The sequence below is a fragment of the Onychostruthus taczanowskii genome, unplaced genomic scaffold (assembly GCF_017590055.1).
Source record: "Onychostruthus taczanowskii isolate IOZ18803 unplaced genomic scaffold, ASM1759005v1 scaffold38, whole genome shotgun sequence".
Lineage (NCBI taxonomy): Eukaryota > Metazoa > Chordata > Aves > Passeriformes > Passeridae > Onychostruthus > Onychostruthus taczanowskii.
The window spans coordinates 14286406-14304641 of NW_024501237.1; the positions used below are offsets into that span (position 1 = coordinate 14286406).

The 18236-nt window shown below is 40.2% G+C and overlaps 1 protein-coding gene across 2 annotated transcripts in view; it reads left to right on the plus strand.

Annotated features, from left to right (window-relative positions):
- Positions 1-15: 15 nt before the first annotated feature.
- Positions 16-18236, plus strand: part of TNIP3 (TNFAIP3 interacting protein 3) — a 56304-nt gene continuing 38083 nt past the window's right edge. Inside the window, exons 1-2 of one of the 2 annotated variants that reach the window (XM_041412190.1) lie at positions 16-130; positions 795-976. In XM_041412190.1, coding sequence (XP_041268124.1) covers positions 908-976 — 69 coding nt within the window. In that variant the 5' untranslated portion in view covers positions 16-130; positions 795-907. Of the gene's footprint in view, positions 131-794; positions 977-7956; positions 8021-18236 lie in introns of those variants that run through there. The other variant, XM_041412191.1, reaches the window with a different exon arrangement.

An 18236-nucleotide genomic window follows, 5' to 3' on the forward strand; every position in this document is an offset into this window, starting at 1 on the left:
GTCTCTCTTTGTTTAAAGATTCATGTGAGCTTATCTGTGCCTCTTTAGTGTTGCAATTCCAGTCCTGTTACAGGTGCCAGCTGCTCCTGTAATCCTGAGAGCTGTGATTTAAAGGACTTCACAGAGTAAGGTGAGAAAGTGGAAGTCCAGTCTCTTTGTAGAGGAGAAGTGATAAATATTTCAGCACAGATGTGTGGGGCTATGGTTAGATTAAATATAAACCAAAATACAAAAGACAGTTCTTATACCGTTCCTAATGGTAATTATATTATTTGTGCATTTTTGACAGAGTAGTTGTCTTGAAGCCAGGTAATCTTGTCCTGACTGCAGGGAATAAAAGATCCATTATTGGCATAAGCACCACCAGGATTTTGCCCATGTTTTTTAAACCTGCCAGAGCTTCAGCTTTGATTTAGCCAACAAAACCAGTGGTGCTGTTGAAGTGTGTCAGTTTTGAGTCCAGGCTGGTTAGCCTATCCCTTGCAGTGGCTTCTACCCTGAGTGTGGCTGTGAGTGCTTCAAACCAGGAGAAGCCCTGCTGTCCCTCAGCCTGCCTGTGCTTATTTCCATCTTCCAGTGACAGAATTGCATGGTTCATCTGATGACAAAAATATTCCTGGCTAATGAATTTATCAGAGAACATAAAAAATAACCACGCTCATTTCCCTAAACAGAATATCTATCAAAGCTGTCATGTTCTTTATGGGAAAATGTTTCTTCAAGTTTTTTATGATGTTAGTTAGCAATTACTTATGTCTTTGATAAAATTAAAGAGGAACTTCTTTTATTCTCAGCTGCAAGGGGCTAAGCCTTTAAGTTGCAGTGAGATGATGCCAGGGATTGACAGGCTGATGAAGACAGGAGCCTGAAAGGACACATTCAACTGAACAGAGACTCTGGAAACTGAATGGATGAGGAAGACATGTCAGAAGTGTCAGCTTGTTCAACTTATACCAGAGTATTAACAAGGAAAACAGTGAGTAGAAGGGAGTAAACCTTCTCAGTAATTGTAACAGTAGCAATTAAAAAAAAATCCAATGTCAGTGTGTTCCAAGGAATTACCAATTGCCAATGATGGCCAAAGTAGCAGAGATGTGTGATGTGCCTGCATCCAGGGAGTAAGTACATAAATTCTCAGCCTGGAGATGTGTTAGCCCTGTGTGCTGATGACAGGATTAGCTCATGTGCTGCTGGCAGAGTCTTGGGGCATGGCAGAAGCCATTGAAACAAGTGATCCAGCAGAGTGAAAGGGACACCTTAGAGATCAGAGAAATACATTGCAGAGGACATCTAGATGATTATTTCTCAGGGGAGAAAAAAAAAAGTAGAGAAAAGGATTTAGTAGAGCTGTTGACTTGGAGAGATGGGAGAGCAAGATAATCATGGCAAGATATATTTTTGTATCAATTAGAGTTGATCGGAGTGTTAGCAAAGTTGGGAGAGTTTAGGAACTGTATTCAGAGAGCAGATCTGTGAACAGAACAGCATCTCAGTGCACAGGGAAAAAGGCTGGGAAGAGAGGAAGCTGCCCTTTTGGTGCCTCTCCAGGTGGGAGCAGTGGAAGGGACCAGGAGCTTCGCCAGCCTGAGGAGGGGACAGGTAAATGTGGATTTAATACACACTAAAGAGGTTAGGTTGGGTAAAGCCCTTCAGAAACAATGACATAACAATCTCTTTATTTCTGTTTTTACTCCAAGTCCTGCTTTACCCCTCAAAATTGGCTTCCAGGAGTACTGCTGGACATTCATGCCATCATTAACTTCCTCTGTTGAAGCTCCAGTGAAGCTGATGGATTATGAAGTTATTTTAACTGCTCTGGTGTGGTTTGAGATGAAGGGTGACGTGCTGGTTTATTATGAGAGTTTAATCTTCCCCCAACTCCTCGTCCACATAAGTACAACAAAACCTGCTCAGTCAAAAGCAGTAAAACCTGGTTCCTTTCATTCCAAAAAATACAGACTCACAGTCCTACAAGTTAGGCTCACAATGTTTGTTTTGCTACAAAAGTGCTGTCCTACAAGCCAGGGATGTTTTTGAGGTTTAAGGGTATTTGTATGTATTAATGCTTTCATAAAAGAAGAAATCTAGTAGAGATACAAACAAACTTCTACAAATTGCATCTCTGCCCTGTAGGGTGCTTAAAATGCCAACCAAGACTTGAAAAGATGTCTTGCTGCCTGAAAAAGGTTGGATTTTGTTTCTCAGCCTCCTGTGGAGTAATACAAAGCTTTCTATGAAAAGCCCTTATTTCCTTGCATTTTCCTTTTTTTTTTTTTTCCCCCCACAAAGCTGAAACTTCCGCTAATTTCCTATTCTTTGGAGAAATAATCATAAAACCTTCTCCCCAAACATATTGTGGAATATATTTAGTTTATGATAGGGACCCTGTCCTAAAATGACATGTGCTTGCATTGAAAAGCTTTTTTACATTAGCACTTGTTAGAGGAAAATGTTTTTATTTTTTTAAGTTTCTGTTGAAATCTCTTTACAGCCTTCTAGTTTTCATTTGCTCTTTCCAATGCCATCACTAATTTTTTCGAAGTTAATTTCACCAGGGTTTCTCAGGACTCACTCTCCTCAGGTGAATTTATGGTTCCCTTGCACATGGTCCTTTTTTTCTCTATCTCTAATCTTTTCCATGCTTTGTTAAGTTGTATGGTTTTACACCATGTTTCCCCATGCTCCTGAGCAAAGCCTTAATTAATTGATTTAAAATTTATGGCACAGTCTCCATAAATCTCTTGTTACATCTTGGAAATGCATAAGAAAACTTTCAGGCTTTTTCAGTGCTCTGGGATCTGATTTGTAAATCCATTTCATTTTCCCATCTGAAATAGGCATCCTTGCTATTTGCATTTATGCCACCTTGATAAATATTCTAATGTATGGACACAGAACTGCTGCAGCATAAGGGATAGTTCTCCTGTGGTATCACAGGTGCAATATTTTAATTTCATTTTCTGCCTCAACAGTTTGCTCAAGCAAAAATTAGTCAGGGTTGAACTGTATTTTCCAGTGTTGACAAATAAATTCTTCACTGACTTAATAAAGCAGAAGTGCACTTACTTACAGATCCATCACACTGGAGGGGAAAAAAATTTCAAATATTTTAGAAAAAAAATCCTAAACAATCTTTCTACTTGAAAAAGGTCAGTATGTTTGGGATTTTAAAAAAAATTTCTTCTTAATTTCTTTTTAAGGTGTCTTTCCCTAGTGTCCAGATTCTGCTGTGCAGGGTGAGGTGAAGCTGCTGCCTGGAGTGTGTGGGAAGAGGCTGAATTATACTTCTCAACTTGTATCAGGGCTGCTCTGCTTGTTGGCATCCCTGGGACCCTTCTGCTTTCATGGTGTTACTGAACTCTGCACATGTGTTTGCTGAAGATCCCTCTTTTCCTAAAAACTAATCTTGTTTTAGTAGGAAGCTGAGCTTTGACTTCTGCCATTTGCCTTGCCCCCTTTTTTTTATCTCATTGGTTTGCTTTACTTTTTCACTATTTCCTTTTTTTCTTCCGTTTTGCTTTCCCTGAAGCAATTCTTTGTGACCTTATCTCTTTTATACAGATTAGAATAACCAGGTAATTAATTTTGAAACCAAAGTGAAGCGGCCCTGTGGTTCAGAATGTTTATTCCATCAAGTCTGATTATCAGATTACAAACTGCATTTCCAGTCCTTATTTCAGGCACCCTTGGAAAGACCTTGCCCACAGTACTGGTTACATTAGGCTTGCATGTGTATATTTTATTTCTGAATTGACTTTATATATTGAAATGTTATTTCTCAGGCTGCTTATTGACAAATTTCCATTTTAATATTTCTTTCTTTGACTTTACAAATTTCTAATTCCTAGGAAGTGGAGCTTCTCAGTAATGTGCCAGCTGCACTGGGAGAGTTGGGGTTTTTTTTGCTTGAAATAACAAGCATAGATGTCAGTCTTTATTGTACAGATGACAGCTAAACTATGGCTTTTAAAAAGGTCCAGTAACTTTCTTCTGGTAGCCTGACAACTCTGTGCAGTGTCTTTTGTGTGTGTGTGACAACAGAAATATAATGTTCTTCTGCTTCTTGCCTCTAACACATGGTTTCCATAGAAACATCATCTAAACACCCAATTTAGCTATTAATGAGTTCAGTCCATAACTGAAGACTCTTAAAAACCATGCAGCCTGAGAATCAACAGCTATAAAATATTTAGTGTCTCCACGGGTAAAGTATAAAACATATCCTACTAAATATCAGTATTAAATATCATATTCAAGTTTCATCCTCAGGCAGACTTGAATTTTGGAGGAGCAGCTGTGTGGCAAAAACCCATGGGAAAGCTCTCTGTGGCTCCAGCAGCTCGGTGGGGTGGTTGTGGCCTCGCTTGGGCTGTAGATGGCACCGTCGCTGCACATGAAAAGCTGAGCTCTGCCAGTCCCTCCCTGGGGAGTTATCTTGGTAAGGGTTTGATAGAGTGCTTTCCCTAGGGTTAGGGAGAAACATGGAGAGAGGTGTTGGATTTCTTTTTTATCTTTGTGAAATAGTGCTTTGAAAAACAGTTGGAGCTCATGAATGAACGAGGACCAGTGATATCAACAACCCAGTCAAAATTGGTTTTATTGTATCTCAGATGGTTAAATTTTCATCTAGAAGTCATCCCTTTTGCTTTGCAAACTTGCTTGCCAAAACAAATGAATACCACTCTTAGGTCTCTTGTTTTTGAAGCTGAGCATGTGAAATACAAATTAGTGAGTAGATCTACAAAAAAAAAAAATAGAGATCAAGGTTCTCTGAAATCCTTGAGACAAGTCATTCCCAGATTCCCCTGAGTGTACTAAAAAGCCTGTAGCTGTAGGCGTCCCTCTTCCCAAATCTGGGGATATAGTAGAGGGAAGCCAAAGGGGAAATTACAAGGGAAGAGAAAAAAGTGTTATTTATTAGCAATCAGGAGAAATCTCAGTTCCTAAAGGGTGAACTTAAAAATATAAAGAGTCTCAAAAAGTGATTTGTTTTTGTTACGGTCTTCACAGACATCCATTTAAACATTTTATGCACACTGAAAATAACTCTAAATTCTCAAGGGGAGTGGAAGAACTTTGCTGTCAAAGTTGGAAAAAAGCAAAAAATAACCTTGTGCAGGGAAAAAAATTTAGCAGCCTGTCAAGATCATCTGTAAAATACAAGTCTTGCCATAGTGATTTAAGGCTCCATAAATACTAGAACAAATGAAAACATTATTTGCTCTTCTTAAGAATGTAAATGGAGGATAGGACTCCTGACTATCCAAGGTAACACAAGCCATGAAAAAAAGTGGAAAGTCTTTTCATAATTTGCTCACGGAATGATAATATTTTTTCAGTGAGGTATTGATGTGTGTTCATAAAGTCTGAAGTAGAATAAACCCACTTAATTAGTGGAGGAGAGGAGCATAGAAGGACATAGTCACAAAAGTGATTTGTTTGCAAAATAACGTGAACAGGCAAAGGACCTTTATGAATTTACAGTAATCAGCTCTTTTGAATGGAAATATTCTATAAGCTTGTGAAAAACAAGGCAAACACTGGCTTGCCTTTTTTGGTTTTTTTGGGAACATATTAAAGTTAGTTTTCTTGGCATACGGTATTTTCCTCTCCAAAGTAAACTTACAGAGTAGCCATGTTATTCCTTCCTGGTTTTTTAAATACATTTTGGAGGTCTCAAATGCTCCTGGAACTTCGTACCTGGAAGATGTGCTGCAGCTGTGTGTCTGCCAGGCAATAGGCAAGGTAAGTCCTTACACCTGGTGTACTTGGAGCAGGTGAGTACTGAGTCAGCCGTGCCTCTGGTCACCTGTGAGTAATTATGTCATCTTCTAAGGCTCCAAATACTACTTGTTTTTTAGAGATTATGAAAAATTAGATACTGAATTGTAATTTCTGCCTGAGAGCTGCAACAGAGATGGTTTTCAAATGCTAAAGCAACCCTTCTCACAAGTGAGATCTGGTCTGGTTTTTTTGGGTCTTTTTTTTTTTTTTCAAGAAAGGGAAATACAGGGGGGTGGTAGGGAGTACATTCTTTTTAAATTCAGCACAGTAGTTTTGAATTCATCCTATGTTCATGCAGTGTTCAGTAGAAGGGGCCTTAATGATAACTATAAATGAGGAGCAAGCACGTAATTATATCTGATAGCAGATTTTTGCAAGACGTGTGTAGTTTTCAGGGTTAGGTGTGAAAGATGGTCACGGAACTGTGAATGATCAAAACAAAATGAGACAAACCATCCTTTCTAACACTAGTGTGGAACTGAGACAGAGCTGACGATTGATTTATTTTTCTGTATTAGGGTGAATTTTTGAGGTAGTTCATGAAAAGCTGATGCCTGAAGTTGTTTGCATTTCCCATTGATCTGTGTGTACTCGGTTCATTTACTGTTCAAATCATCGCCTTGCTGCTTGCAGCTGAAAGGCCCCGCTGCACCAGGACGCTCCTGCTGAGGCATTAACTCTTGCTGATCCCGTTCCAAAGCTGCCTAGCGTGTTTCCAAGGCAGGGGGAGCAAGGATGGGGAAGGGCGTTCGAGGAGTATTTTGGCTGATGAATCTCTAGTGACACCTTGTGGGATGTTTAACGGAATCGTCTTCAACTCTTTTGGGGAAGGAATAAACTGCAAGGCTTGTGCAAATAGCTGCCCGAATAGTGAGATGCACTTAAAGCACTGCACTCACCTATAATTAAAAATAAACTATACAGGTAAACTTTCTCATGGTGAAGTTGTCCTTCCTTAGTCCATTGCGGTGTTAAACCGTTGTAGATGTATACATATAATCTATATCTAGGTAATATTATCTAGAAATAAAATTTAACTTGTTGAAATAAACATATTCAGATTCACTTTCAAGTGAAACAATGAGACATGGGGATGTTGCAAATCAGTTGCAGCTGGCATGATTTGGGTGTACTCAGTACGCAGCTCATGGTCCTGCCTGGTAAAGGTTTGATGTTCTGAGGAAAAACTGGCCAGGAAAAATATCCCAAACAATTTTAAAAATGCTGTTCAAAAATGAGTATTTAGAGAACTTTAATTGATATTTCATTATATCCAATAATTCATTTTTAGAAGCTTCTAGTGATTTTCACCTACTGGTAAGATCTTTTTCTCCTATTGAGTGATACTGGATAACTATTTTGGCTAGATGTGTTGAAAGATTTTTTTCCTATCGCTTGCTCTCATTTTGTGGAGATGGTGAAGTCTGGGGGTAAACAAAATCTCCTGTAGAGGATGTAAAAAAATTGATATCTCTTATGTTCTTGAAGTTCTATGCTGGTTGCAGCTTCACCCATCTGGCATTTCAAAATACTGGTCAGCAGATGAAACCCAGCTAAGCCTGGGGGAACAGAGCAGGTTTTTTTGAGACAGACCAGTTTTTTAGAAAAATTTGAACCAAATTGAAATAATTCAAACAAAATAAAAATAAATTTTTATTGCAGGGCTTGTAGGTGTGGAGATTATAGCAGGGGAGATGTAGCAAGATAAATTGCTACATGAAGACAATTTGGGAAAGAGAATAGAAAAGAGATTTGAAAATGATTTCATGTTTCTTACTTGCTCAGAAGAGTATTTTTTCTTCCTGTGCATAAGTATAATGAATGGAAATTTAGCTTGATCCTTTACTGACTGAGAAGAAGGAATTGGAGACTTCTAGAAAATGCTGTGGGCTGTCTTCCAGCACAGCTCAGCTGAAGTGATTTTTTTTTTTTCTCTCTAAACACTCAGCCTTTCCTTCCCTTAAATGCCTGGTGCCTCTGGCTTTCTACCCCTCCCTTAGCCACTGCAGGCTTCTGTGGAGTTGTGTGAGTAGTCCTTTAATTGTTGTCCTTGATTCCACTGAGAGTGTTTTGTTTCCATGACTTTTCCCTAGATGGAAGCACTGGACCAGCTGAGCCTGAGAAAGGTAAAAAGGGGTCTCTAACACCTGAATCTATGAGTCAGTCCAGAGAACCTTTTCTATTCAAAGGCTTTCCACAAAATTCTACTGTCAAAGAATAACAGCTTTACAAAGGGGTGAGTTTGAACTCTAATTTATATAGTAATTAATAATACACAAACAATTTGGGGGAGGCTTTGGCCAGGTCTTCTGCAGCTCCTGTGGAGAGATGAAGCTGTTTTGCACCCCTTATATTGCTTTCCTTTTAATTCATGTATATTGATACTTGCTGCTTACTTCTTGCTTTCCATGCCTGGCACTTGAAAATGAGATATTTGAATTGTTGTTCAGTTTTGTGATGTTTTCTTTGCATGCAGATAGCACAGGGAGAGGGCAGAGGCAGAAGACAGACTGGCCTGCTGGTGTTGCCTCCAGTTTCCATCTCTCTGTAGTGAAGAATTAGAACTTTTGTAGCCAAGCTTAGTACAAAGCTGATACCTAAAACAGCTCTTGTTTTGGCTGAGTGCAGGAGGGCCATGAAGCTGGGCAGCTGTCATTCTCTCCTGGACTGAAGCAGACAGGACTTGTGACTTGGTGAGGTAGCACTGTGGTCCAGTGGCAGAACTGGGTTCAGGCTCTGCCTGCTGTCGTTTCCCCAAAAACGAGATGCCACTGAAGACTTCCTGGTGTGCCAGTGCTCTGAAAACCTCACGTACTGGGCAACACCCAGTTACTAAAAATCCTGATGGCTGGCATCTGTACTCAAGGCAGGAGGCAGCTCCTTCATAGGAACAGCCCACGTAGGAAACAGCCCACGTAGTTTGCAAGCACTCTCCTGCCTTCACTGTGGAGGGAAGTTTATCTTTACTAGAAACAGTAACTTGAAAGTGGCCTTCATGCTTACTGAAAGCAGCAGAGTGCTTGGTTGTGACTCATGGAAGGAGCCCAGGTATTGTGGAATGATAGCATTTCCCTCTACTGCCTGGTCCAGCAGTTAAACCAAGCCTAGTTCTGTGTCAGGTACCACGTTGAAGATGTGTGTGATGGCTCTGTCTCTGCCAGAATCCAGAACGAATCAAAAGCTCCAAAACCACTGCTGGCTGCTGTAAACAGCTCTGTGTTGGCTCTGCTAGGTTTCAGAGTGAAGCCTCAAGCTCTGCTGTGTCTCATTTCAGTTTCAGAAGAACAAACCCAGTTTGGATTGTGAGCCTCCAGCTGAAATAAAAGCCATTTTTTTCTGTAGTTATATTGCCTCCCTGAGGAATCCTTAGTCTCCCTCTTTACTGTGATCTTTGATTTTTGCCTCCTGTGATGTTCATTGGTGCTTTACTTCAGTAGGAAATCCCCTTTTTTAAAAAAAAAAAAGCCTTGTGATGAGTCACTGCTGCTGTTTGCTTCAAACTGAAGGGGGTTCCAACTATGAAATTGTATTATTGCTAAAATAGAACCCTGTTCCATTGCGTAGGTTGCAGTTGAAAGCAGAGAAAGGTCTGGGGGAGTTGTAGGGTGAGCAAGCAGTGTTGCTGCTAATTTGTTTACTACGGGCCTAATGGCAATTCCAGTAACAAGTAAGCAGCTTAGGAGTCTAGTAGAGCAAAACCCATCTCTAGCTGAAAAGCAGTTCTGTATCTCTGAAGCTGAGCATAAAGAAGAAAAAACAGCCCCCAAACCATAATAGTTTGTTTGTTTCTAGCAAAGGCTATTAAAATCCATTCAGCAAGAAGCCTAGTTTGGTTTGGGCTTTTTTGTGTGTCTATGTTCATTAGGGATTCAAAATTGAATTGCTTTAAGAATGGTTCTTTTAGATGTGGAAGATTGCTTTCCGTTTTCTTCCTTCATTATAAATCTGGCTATCCTCATATCTATATTATTGTTGGTTTAGCCGTTCTGCTTTAAGCTGCAATGTTCTGAAACCATAGTCTATCACTTTCTTTCATCTGAAGTAACTGCTGCAGAGCTCTGTCATGCTGGAGTTTTGACCAATTTCCAAACCCCTGTGTGTGCATACAGGAGATGGAGATTGTAATTTGAAGTAGGCTTTGGTCCGGTCAGGGATGCAGGTAATCCAGGTCTACCCTCTGAATGCTGACTTTGCACCCTCTTTCAGCTCTGGATTTCCTTCCTTATTTTTAGAGTTCACCCGAGAACTTCTGCAGACTACAGCAAAACAACCCCCCAAATTACAAGAGGCACCATTTAGAGGCATTTTGTATCAATGTGTTCAGTATTAAAATAGAGAAGGCTGTAGTTAGTGAGCATTGAAAAGGACCATGACGCTGCTGATAGAGCCACAGTAACACTTGAATTTAAAGAGAGTCTCACTACTGGTTTTACAGCATATTGCTGGAAAGGAAATAAGTTAATAAAAGCCACAAAGATGTACAATTTCCCATGGCCTTTGACTAATGCTGTAAGAAAGAGAGCAGTTAAAAAAACACTCTGAGCTGAAGGTGGGGGGATTTCCTAAGGAAGAATGCTTAAGAATGCTTGGAAAGGGCCTTGCTCTGAACCAGACTGGGAGACAGACAGTTCCTAACTTCCTTCCTTGAGTGCCTGTGCTGAATGGGAGGACACAGCTCCATCCCTCAACCCCCAAAATGCTTTTGGGTTAGCATCTCTTCAAAAGTATTTCATGCTGAAGACTCAGAATCCCATAGCAATGCTCTATAATGCCTGATTTGCTTGCCTGCCCTCAGGTAATGGGAACAAAGACTGAATATGCTTTTTTAGGAGTTTAGGTTGAACTAACCTTGAATGCTTGCAAACATTTAGAAGACTCACATGTAGTAATCTGTCAGACTCACAGACACTCTGCTGTGGTTTAAGGCTTCTTTCAAAATAGGATGCACAGAGAACTGCGGAAGCTTAGGCTAAGGTCATGATTAATAGGTGGATAAATATCCCTACATTATAAAACAATCCTCAGTGTTTAATGATTTTCTTAGGTTATAATTGCTGGGGAAGTACATAAGGGAAGTAGAGCCTTGTTTGCTACAACATTTCAGTGCTCCAAGAACTTGGTTTTTTCTTTTTTTTTTTATTTCTTAAAGGAAAATAGAAAAATACCCCACCTTACCTCCTCTCCAGCAAATAGCTTTTCCTTACATCGTGTATAAAAATTAATCATTTTAACAACTTTTTTCTTTGCTGTTCAAAGAAGTTTTACATTTTTCTTGATTATTCCCCAATGCCTATACACTGCCTCTGTCTATGTTTTATGAGTAAAATCTAAATAACACAAGGGTACAGTTTCCACAAAATTAAGGTCATATGAGGTGGAAATAGCAGCCTAAGATCAGGAGTTCCTTCATTTTTATAGTCCTTTTGGTTGGTAACAGGAAACAGCTCTAAGGCAGTTTACTTGTAAGATATATAGGAGTGTTTGCCTTTATAGATTTGTGTGTGTGTCTACAGGCTTATGTGATGGAGAGCTGCATTAGGAATATTTGGATCTGGCTTCTAACAGCCAGAGAGTTCTCTCTTGTGTGGTTATTAGCTTTACCACACACTTGGAGAACAATATTGCAGAGTTGTAAGCAGATATTACTCTTGATTTCACAAAAAGGGAAAATTAGATTCTTATGCTTCATGGGGAAGGTGGGGCAGACAACTTCTGCTTCAGTGCTATGGTGAATGCTGGTGCTTGTGGAAAGGTCATCAGATCCTCCAGAGAAGCTGGGAAAGAGTACAATTCTCATCTGAAGTGTAGATGTGTCACATCTCCCCACTTTCCTCTCCTCCAAAGCGCCTTTCCTCCTGTCCACCAGCAGCCAGGATACCTCCTCTGAGGTAGCCTCACTTCTCTTTGTCCTTGGTCAGCTGCAAACCCAGGTGGAGGCATCTACCTCTATTCAGCCACCTGTGCTGAGGGTAAACAACACTATCTCTCACTGGGTGCATCAGAGTTATTTCCTTTCTTCCTTTTCTTACTTTGCTTCTTTTTTCTTTTTATTTTTAACTCAGACTCGTGTTGTTGTCTATCATATTCCATTCTCAGCCCTGTCTGTGGAGGTATCCACTGTTCTGGGTGAACACAGTAGTTCATTGAATTCCTTGCTGCTGAGATAAAAATCAGAGACCAGAAAAACTTAGTTTTGTGGTAGATCAAGTTGTTGAGAAAATTCTGAGTCCTCTGGGATCTGTGTCTGATTTTATTTTTGCAGCTCAGCCAAGAAATAGCAAAAGGCAGGCAAGTGTCTGCAACTTGCAGGTTTTGGCAGTCCCTGAATCTGGGTGAAAATGCTTTGCTTCCTGCAAAAATACCATGTCTCCATATAGTAAAGGTCAATTTTCTGTCAAACCACTAAATGTTGCTTTAAGATCTCATTGACGTAGACAGTAGTAAATTTAGAATAGCTCCAGGGCTGACTTTTCTCTCTGGGTAGCTGGCAAACAGGTGAAAGTGTGTATGGATAGGGAAGAAATCTCTCAGAAGTTGGTGCTGAAAGAGAAGATGCTTTCTTGGTGGATTTAGACACTGCTTAAAATTAGGTTTAATTCCAATTTGGACCAGAAGTTAAACACTGCAGTACTTCAGTAAAAAATGTAGTGCTGGAGACCAGTGAGTGGGAAACCAGTCAAGGTGGTCTTATTGCCAAAAAATAAAGCTTTGTAGTCAAACCTTCCTGACAGTAAGCTGCATACTTGAAGTTTGTGGGATTGACAAATGTCATGACAGGGATGTTCCCACAAACACAAAAAGCAAACAGGGATGTTCCCACAAGCACAAAAAAGGGATGTTCCCATGATCCCACAAACTTTGCTCCTGCTGGAACCTGCTGCTGGCCTGATGTAAAGCCTTGTTTTCATACTTGATGTTATATCGACTTCATGAGCACCTTCAGGAAAATCCAGTGAAATAGCACAATATATTTGAGTAAAAGCAAAGAATTCATAGAATCACCATGTAAGACTTCATGAAGGAGCTGTGACATTTCCAATTTTTCCATAAGGAAGAGAGATTTTGTTGTGGGTGGTCTTCTCTTCACAGCTAAGCAGTAAAGCCACACAGTGAGCAGGAACAAAATGGGTGGGAAATGCCTTGACTTTTAATACATCTCAGGCAAAAGCTGTTTTAGTCCAAACTAAAATCAAAGCAGTTCACTAAAATTTAGGGTAGAGCTGGGCAGCAGCATCTCCTTCCCTCAGAAAGCCACTCCTGTGAGCACAAAAATATATTTTAATAGTGTATGAAGAGCAGATAAGAGATAACCTCACCTTTAAATGTTTAGTTCACCTTAAAAACCTGATAGCTGGGACTGGCTGTCTCTCTGCTACCTCTTGATCTGGGGCATGTGAACCTGTTCAAGACATAGGTAAGTAAAAAAGAGCAGCCAACCTACTTGTGAGTGAAGCAGAAGAGAGAATTTTAGCTTGAGAGAGCCCTGAGTGCGTGGGAGCAGTTCTCATTTGTGCCTCAGAGAGAGAGGAGGACAGCTGCAGGCAGCCAGGGAATGAGTAAGGCTTGTGTGGAGGACAGCAGAACAATCTCCTAATGCCCTAAGTGTGGTATCCAAGTGTCAGCTTCATGCTAAATCTCAGAACATTTCTGGGCAGCAAATCTGTCTTAAGTTGCCTCTCCAGAATACTGCAGTCCCAAAGTGTTTTGAGCACTATTGAACTTGCTTTTTTTTTTTTTTTTTTTTTTTTTTTTTTTTTCCTTTTTTTTTTTTTTTTTTATTTTTTTTTTTTTTCTCCCAGTATTCTTTCTTCTTTATAGTACTCTTTTCTCGCCTGAATAATACATACATGTCAATTAAGCCCTTTACAAGTCACCAAGGATCTGGTACTTTAAGCTGTTGTCTTTGCATTATATTAAATTTTCTCTAACTCATTTCCTTATTTTTCCCCTATGGGAAGGCCCTAAACAAGCAGTTCTTCAGTGGACAATAAAATAATTTGAATGGCAGCCATCCAACGTGGCCTTTTTTTAGATAAGTGGTTTGGCTATGCCTAAGAACCAATGAAATTTTTATTATTCAGTTTTGTGTGGTGTAGCCAAAGGGGTTTTCTTCTGAATGGGGGCAGTGGGAAAGTCAGGTAAAAAGGTGATTTCTGCTGTACCCCCACAGTTTTTCCACTGGAGGTTAAATGAAAGGGTTCCCCCTTCAAATTTTCCATTGACTGCTTTTCTCTGCCTCCACCAAACACTTTGTTGTGCCTGCCTTGCTGTGCTGAAAATGTCAATACTTTTGTATCATCAATGTTTACAGGAGGTAAAAAAGAAAACTTTCTAATTGTTTGAGTCAGGAGGGCTGTGAAGCTGCTGTTAACAGGAAAGGAAGGGCCCACACGTTCATCTCCTCATCTCTGGAAGCAGGAAGGATGCTGTGCCCTGTTAACCTCTGCTGCACAGATGGAACATCACATTCCTGCCTGTGCCTGCTTTGGGCATGGCTGGTGCTTGGAGTAGCCCAGCAGAACAGGAAATGTCCAGGCTCAGAAGAACTCCAGTTAAAATATTTGTGGTTTGCATTTCATTCAGGGAATGCTTCCCAGAATCAATTCTCATCTTTGGTCACTTCTCTTAGCTTGTGGGATGGCATAAGGCACCTGACCTTAAAGCCTTAAGAGTCCTGGCTTTGCCTTGTTCTGCATGAGGAGGAAAGTGGCTGTTCCTGGTGTCCCTGGCAGAAACCACAGTAGTTCTGTTGAACAAGCGATGGGTAATAAACCCAGGACCTGCACACATGCAAAGTTTAGTTTAGCCTCATCATTGTTGAGCTGACAGATGATGACAAAGTGACAGCCATGCCCTGAACTATTTCCAGTCCCATTGCAATTAAGCATGTTCGTCAGTCCAAAGGTGAAAGCTGTGTTGGAGTGCAGTGAAAGCCAAAATCATAGAAGGCTAAATTCACTGTATTCTCTATGAATTCATTGCTGAGTGATATTTCAATCTATTCCCTTCTTATTTAGTCATCCAGTGGGAAAAGCATTTTTCTTCAGGGGATTACCTCTTGTCTTTGATTTCTTTTGCTGCTTGGATTCGAGTATGTGTCACTTACCTCCCAGCACTTTGCTACTGAGCCTTTGCTGGGTTTCAAATGTCCCCTGTTGAGGCTGCCTAGCTTTTTATAAATACTTAGGTAAAATTAAACAAGAGGCCAGGGTAAGAACAAGTGACTGGTGTGGAGCTGAGTGTATAGGATGCTGTTCTGAGAAGTGGAAGAAGTTGGTGCTGTTGCATTTTTTAAAAATTTATTTTAAGCAGGCAGACAGTACATCTGATCTCTTGTTGGTAAATGTGTGAACCATCAAACTGAAGTAATTAATTTGAGAAATTAATTTACTTTCTCAGACAGTAAATTTACAGCATTTACTGTCTGAGAAAGTGACAGTAAATGCTTCATATAGAGTGGAAGACTATTATTGCAAAAGACTGGAGAAATCATCCTGCATCTCCAGCAGTTAAAACATTGATCCAGGAGGTACAAACACAATTAAACTCCCTTCAGGGAAAGGCAGGGGAAAGAATTGGACCTTAGTTTCCCACATCCTGATCCTAACCCTGGCCTCTTGTTTCCTCTGTTATAATTGCAAATGCCTCCAGAATAGTTTTGTTTGAACAAATTGCAGTGAATTGAACGTGAATTTGCAAATAACTTCTCTCTGTGTGCATATGAGGAAAAGAGTAAGTGCTTTGACAGAAAAAGATCCACCCTGTTCTCCTGAGCAGCTGAGATATTTCTGCTAGGAGGACGGGAATGCTCTCAGGGCAATTAGATCACGAGTGTTACAGCAGGAATCTCCTAAAAATCTCAGCAGGGTTGTTAGTCCTCGGTGCAGAACTGCACAGGTTTTGTTGTCATCAAAACCGAAACTGATACACCAATCAGACTTAGAGATGAGTGTTTTTCTGAGCTTACCTATCGTGAATCTTTCGCTTCTAGGTAACAGCACGATAATTTTTATCATCTGTGAAACTTGACTAATCAACTCCTGTGTGCAGTGGGCTATAGCCTGGAATGAATAGTAGATTCTTGAAATAGTAGATTCTTGAAAATGCTGCATCACTTCTTGTCTGGTGAGGGGGAGACATTTCTGCAGCCTTCACCTCTATAAGTGCTCTTCCTCAGAATGAAAATCAGATATGATAGGGTGGTGTTTCTGGTCAGGGGCAGAGCTGAATGTCACTGCTGATGAGGAGACTGTAGCTGGTCAAACTGAGCACTGATTTTGTAAAGGAAACCTTTAGAATAAATTCTAAATAAAAATACATTCCTAGAAATGGCTCCCTGACCTATTTGCCCCTTACAGTAAATTATTTTGCTTCTAGATTGATGTTTGTGTTCTATTGAATTTGAATTGATGCAGCTTTTCCACCGTGCTCGACCACCACTTTTCCCACAGAGCAGCTCTGGCTGGTGCGTGGGCGAAGCGTTGTGTCACTGTTCCGTGCTAATCTGAAGAATGAGAGGGAATCCTCTGTGGTCTCTTACAAGCACTGCTTTCAAGTAGGTCTGTGTGGGCTGTGTTTGAGAGAGATGAATGTGCACTCAATGGTAGAATGACTTTAGGAAAGGGGTTTCCCTTAAGCCTGGGGTGTAGGTTAAACCTTGAGATATATATACACAGATACCCTTTTGCCTCCAAACCACTTAGTTCTCGTTTGATTTAGAGAGCCTTTATTTGAAACTGGGATGTCCTAACCTGGCAGTGCAGAGACGGACACCTTCCCTAAATATGGTGAGTAACATCTGCATTCATTGGAAATTTGTACTGGTAGGTCTCTTCCCAGCCTCAGAGTGAAGTCATGTGCCTCTTTTCCCTTCTCATCTACCAAAATGACCTCAAATCCAAAACCTGATATTTTAAAGGTTTATTTTTTCCTAAGTGGCTTTCTAATTTCTTCCTACTGTTTATATAGAATGACTATAGGAATGTTCTTTTATTTACTCTTCCTGAATAAAGTTGGACAATGAAGAGTACAGCACTAGTAAAGGATGTATTGCCATATATGTTACTGACTATATGAAACAGTTTTTTTGGGGTAAATTTAGTGCTACAAAGATTCAGTGCACCTATACTGGGTCTGACCAAGGTTTCTGCTGAGAACTTGTCAAGTTTCATCTGTTCTGTGGAGTTTGGGATGTTCCCTGAGCTACTGACTCTGCCTGGAGCAGGCACAGGATTCTCTTAGGCAGTTTTCTCATTAGGACATCTACTACAAATTACTTTCTATAATCCACATATCATTTGAGAATGGGCTAGGTGACATTTTGCTTGCCTTGTGGCTGTAAATTGGTTTTAAAGCTGCACCTCAGAAGTTTTGATGCATCTTAGCCTTGAGTAAGGAATACTTGGAACTGCAATATTACAGCCTCCTTTTTCCAGGGCCCGTGTTGTTTGCTGCCAGAGAGCACATTGCTGTTTGTGCTGTGGCAGCTGTAGGAGCTCTAGACTGCTCTATCTCCCTCCCAAAATAAAGCAAAAGTTCTCATCTTACCTTGGCTCAATTCTGGATCCTCAGGACCTCATGATATGCTGCTGGCACAGTCCAAATTTCTGGCAGGAGCAGTAGTACCACATATCCAGAATGTGGGGGTGCTGGAATGTGTGGAAAGCAATATATGCTTCTGAGTTTAGGACTGGTGTTCCTGCCAGTCAAGCAATGCCAGTTTTTTGCAACTGGCTGCTTGGATTGTTCCTACCTTTCTGTGGGCTCTTCTTTCTTTTTTTTTTTTTTTTTTTTTTTTTTTTTTCCTGGACTTTTGAAGCTTGTTTGGAGGGCATGAATCTTACATGCAGAACAGAGCTGCATTCCTCTTCTAAATCAACTCTTCTTGTCTTCTTGCTGTTAAACATCCCTTCTTTTTGGCGCATGGCTTTTTGTAGCTAGGGCTGCCTGTGCCTTTTTTTAATGGGCACGTGGCTCCTGTACTTGGAGCAATCTCCTTTCTGTTACTCTTTTATATCCTACCTCCTTATACTGCACAGATTTGATTCCAAAGTCATGGAATTTGCACTTCCTAACTTTTATCTCTTGGTTTGGATTGTATGAGAAAGTTTCGTCCTTTCCTGTCAGGACATCAGTTTCACTGCAGTGACAGCCTATTAAAAATTGTTTAGCAAAAACCCCACATTTTGGGTGCTATCGATGAATATCATAGTTATTAATCTTGCTTTCATCCTGCAGCATTTTTCCTTTTCAATTCTGTTTTTTATCTCTCTGGAAGATTCCCATCCATGCTTTGGTAGTGAATAATAATAAAAAAGCATTTTTTTACTACATTATTTACAGTTGACATTTAACAAATAAGTAAGTACTTTCGTCCCATCTTGCCCACCTCCAAATAATTGTTTGAACAAATTAAAGTTGGACACAGATAATGAGAAAATAGCATTGAAAAG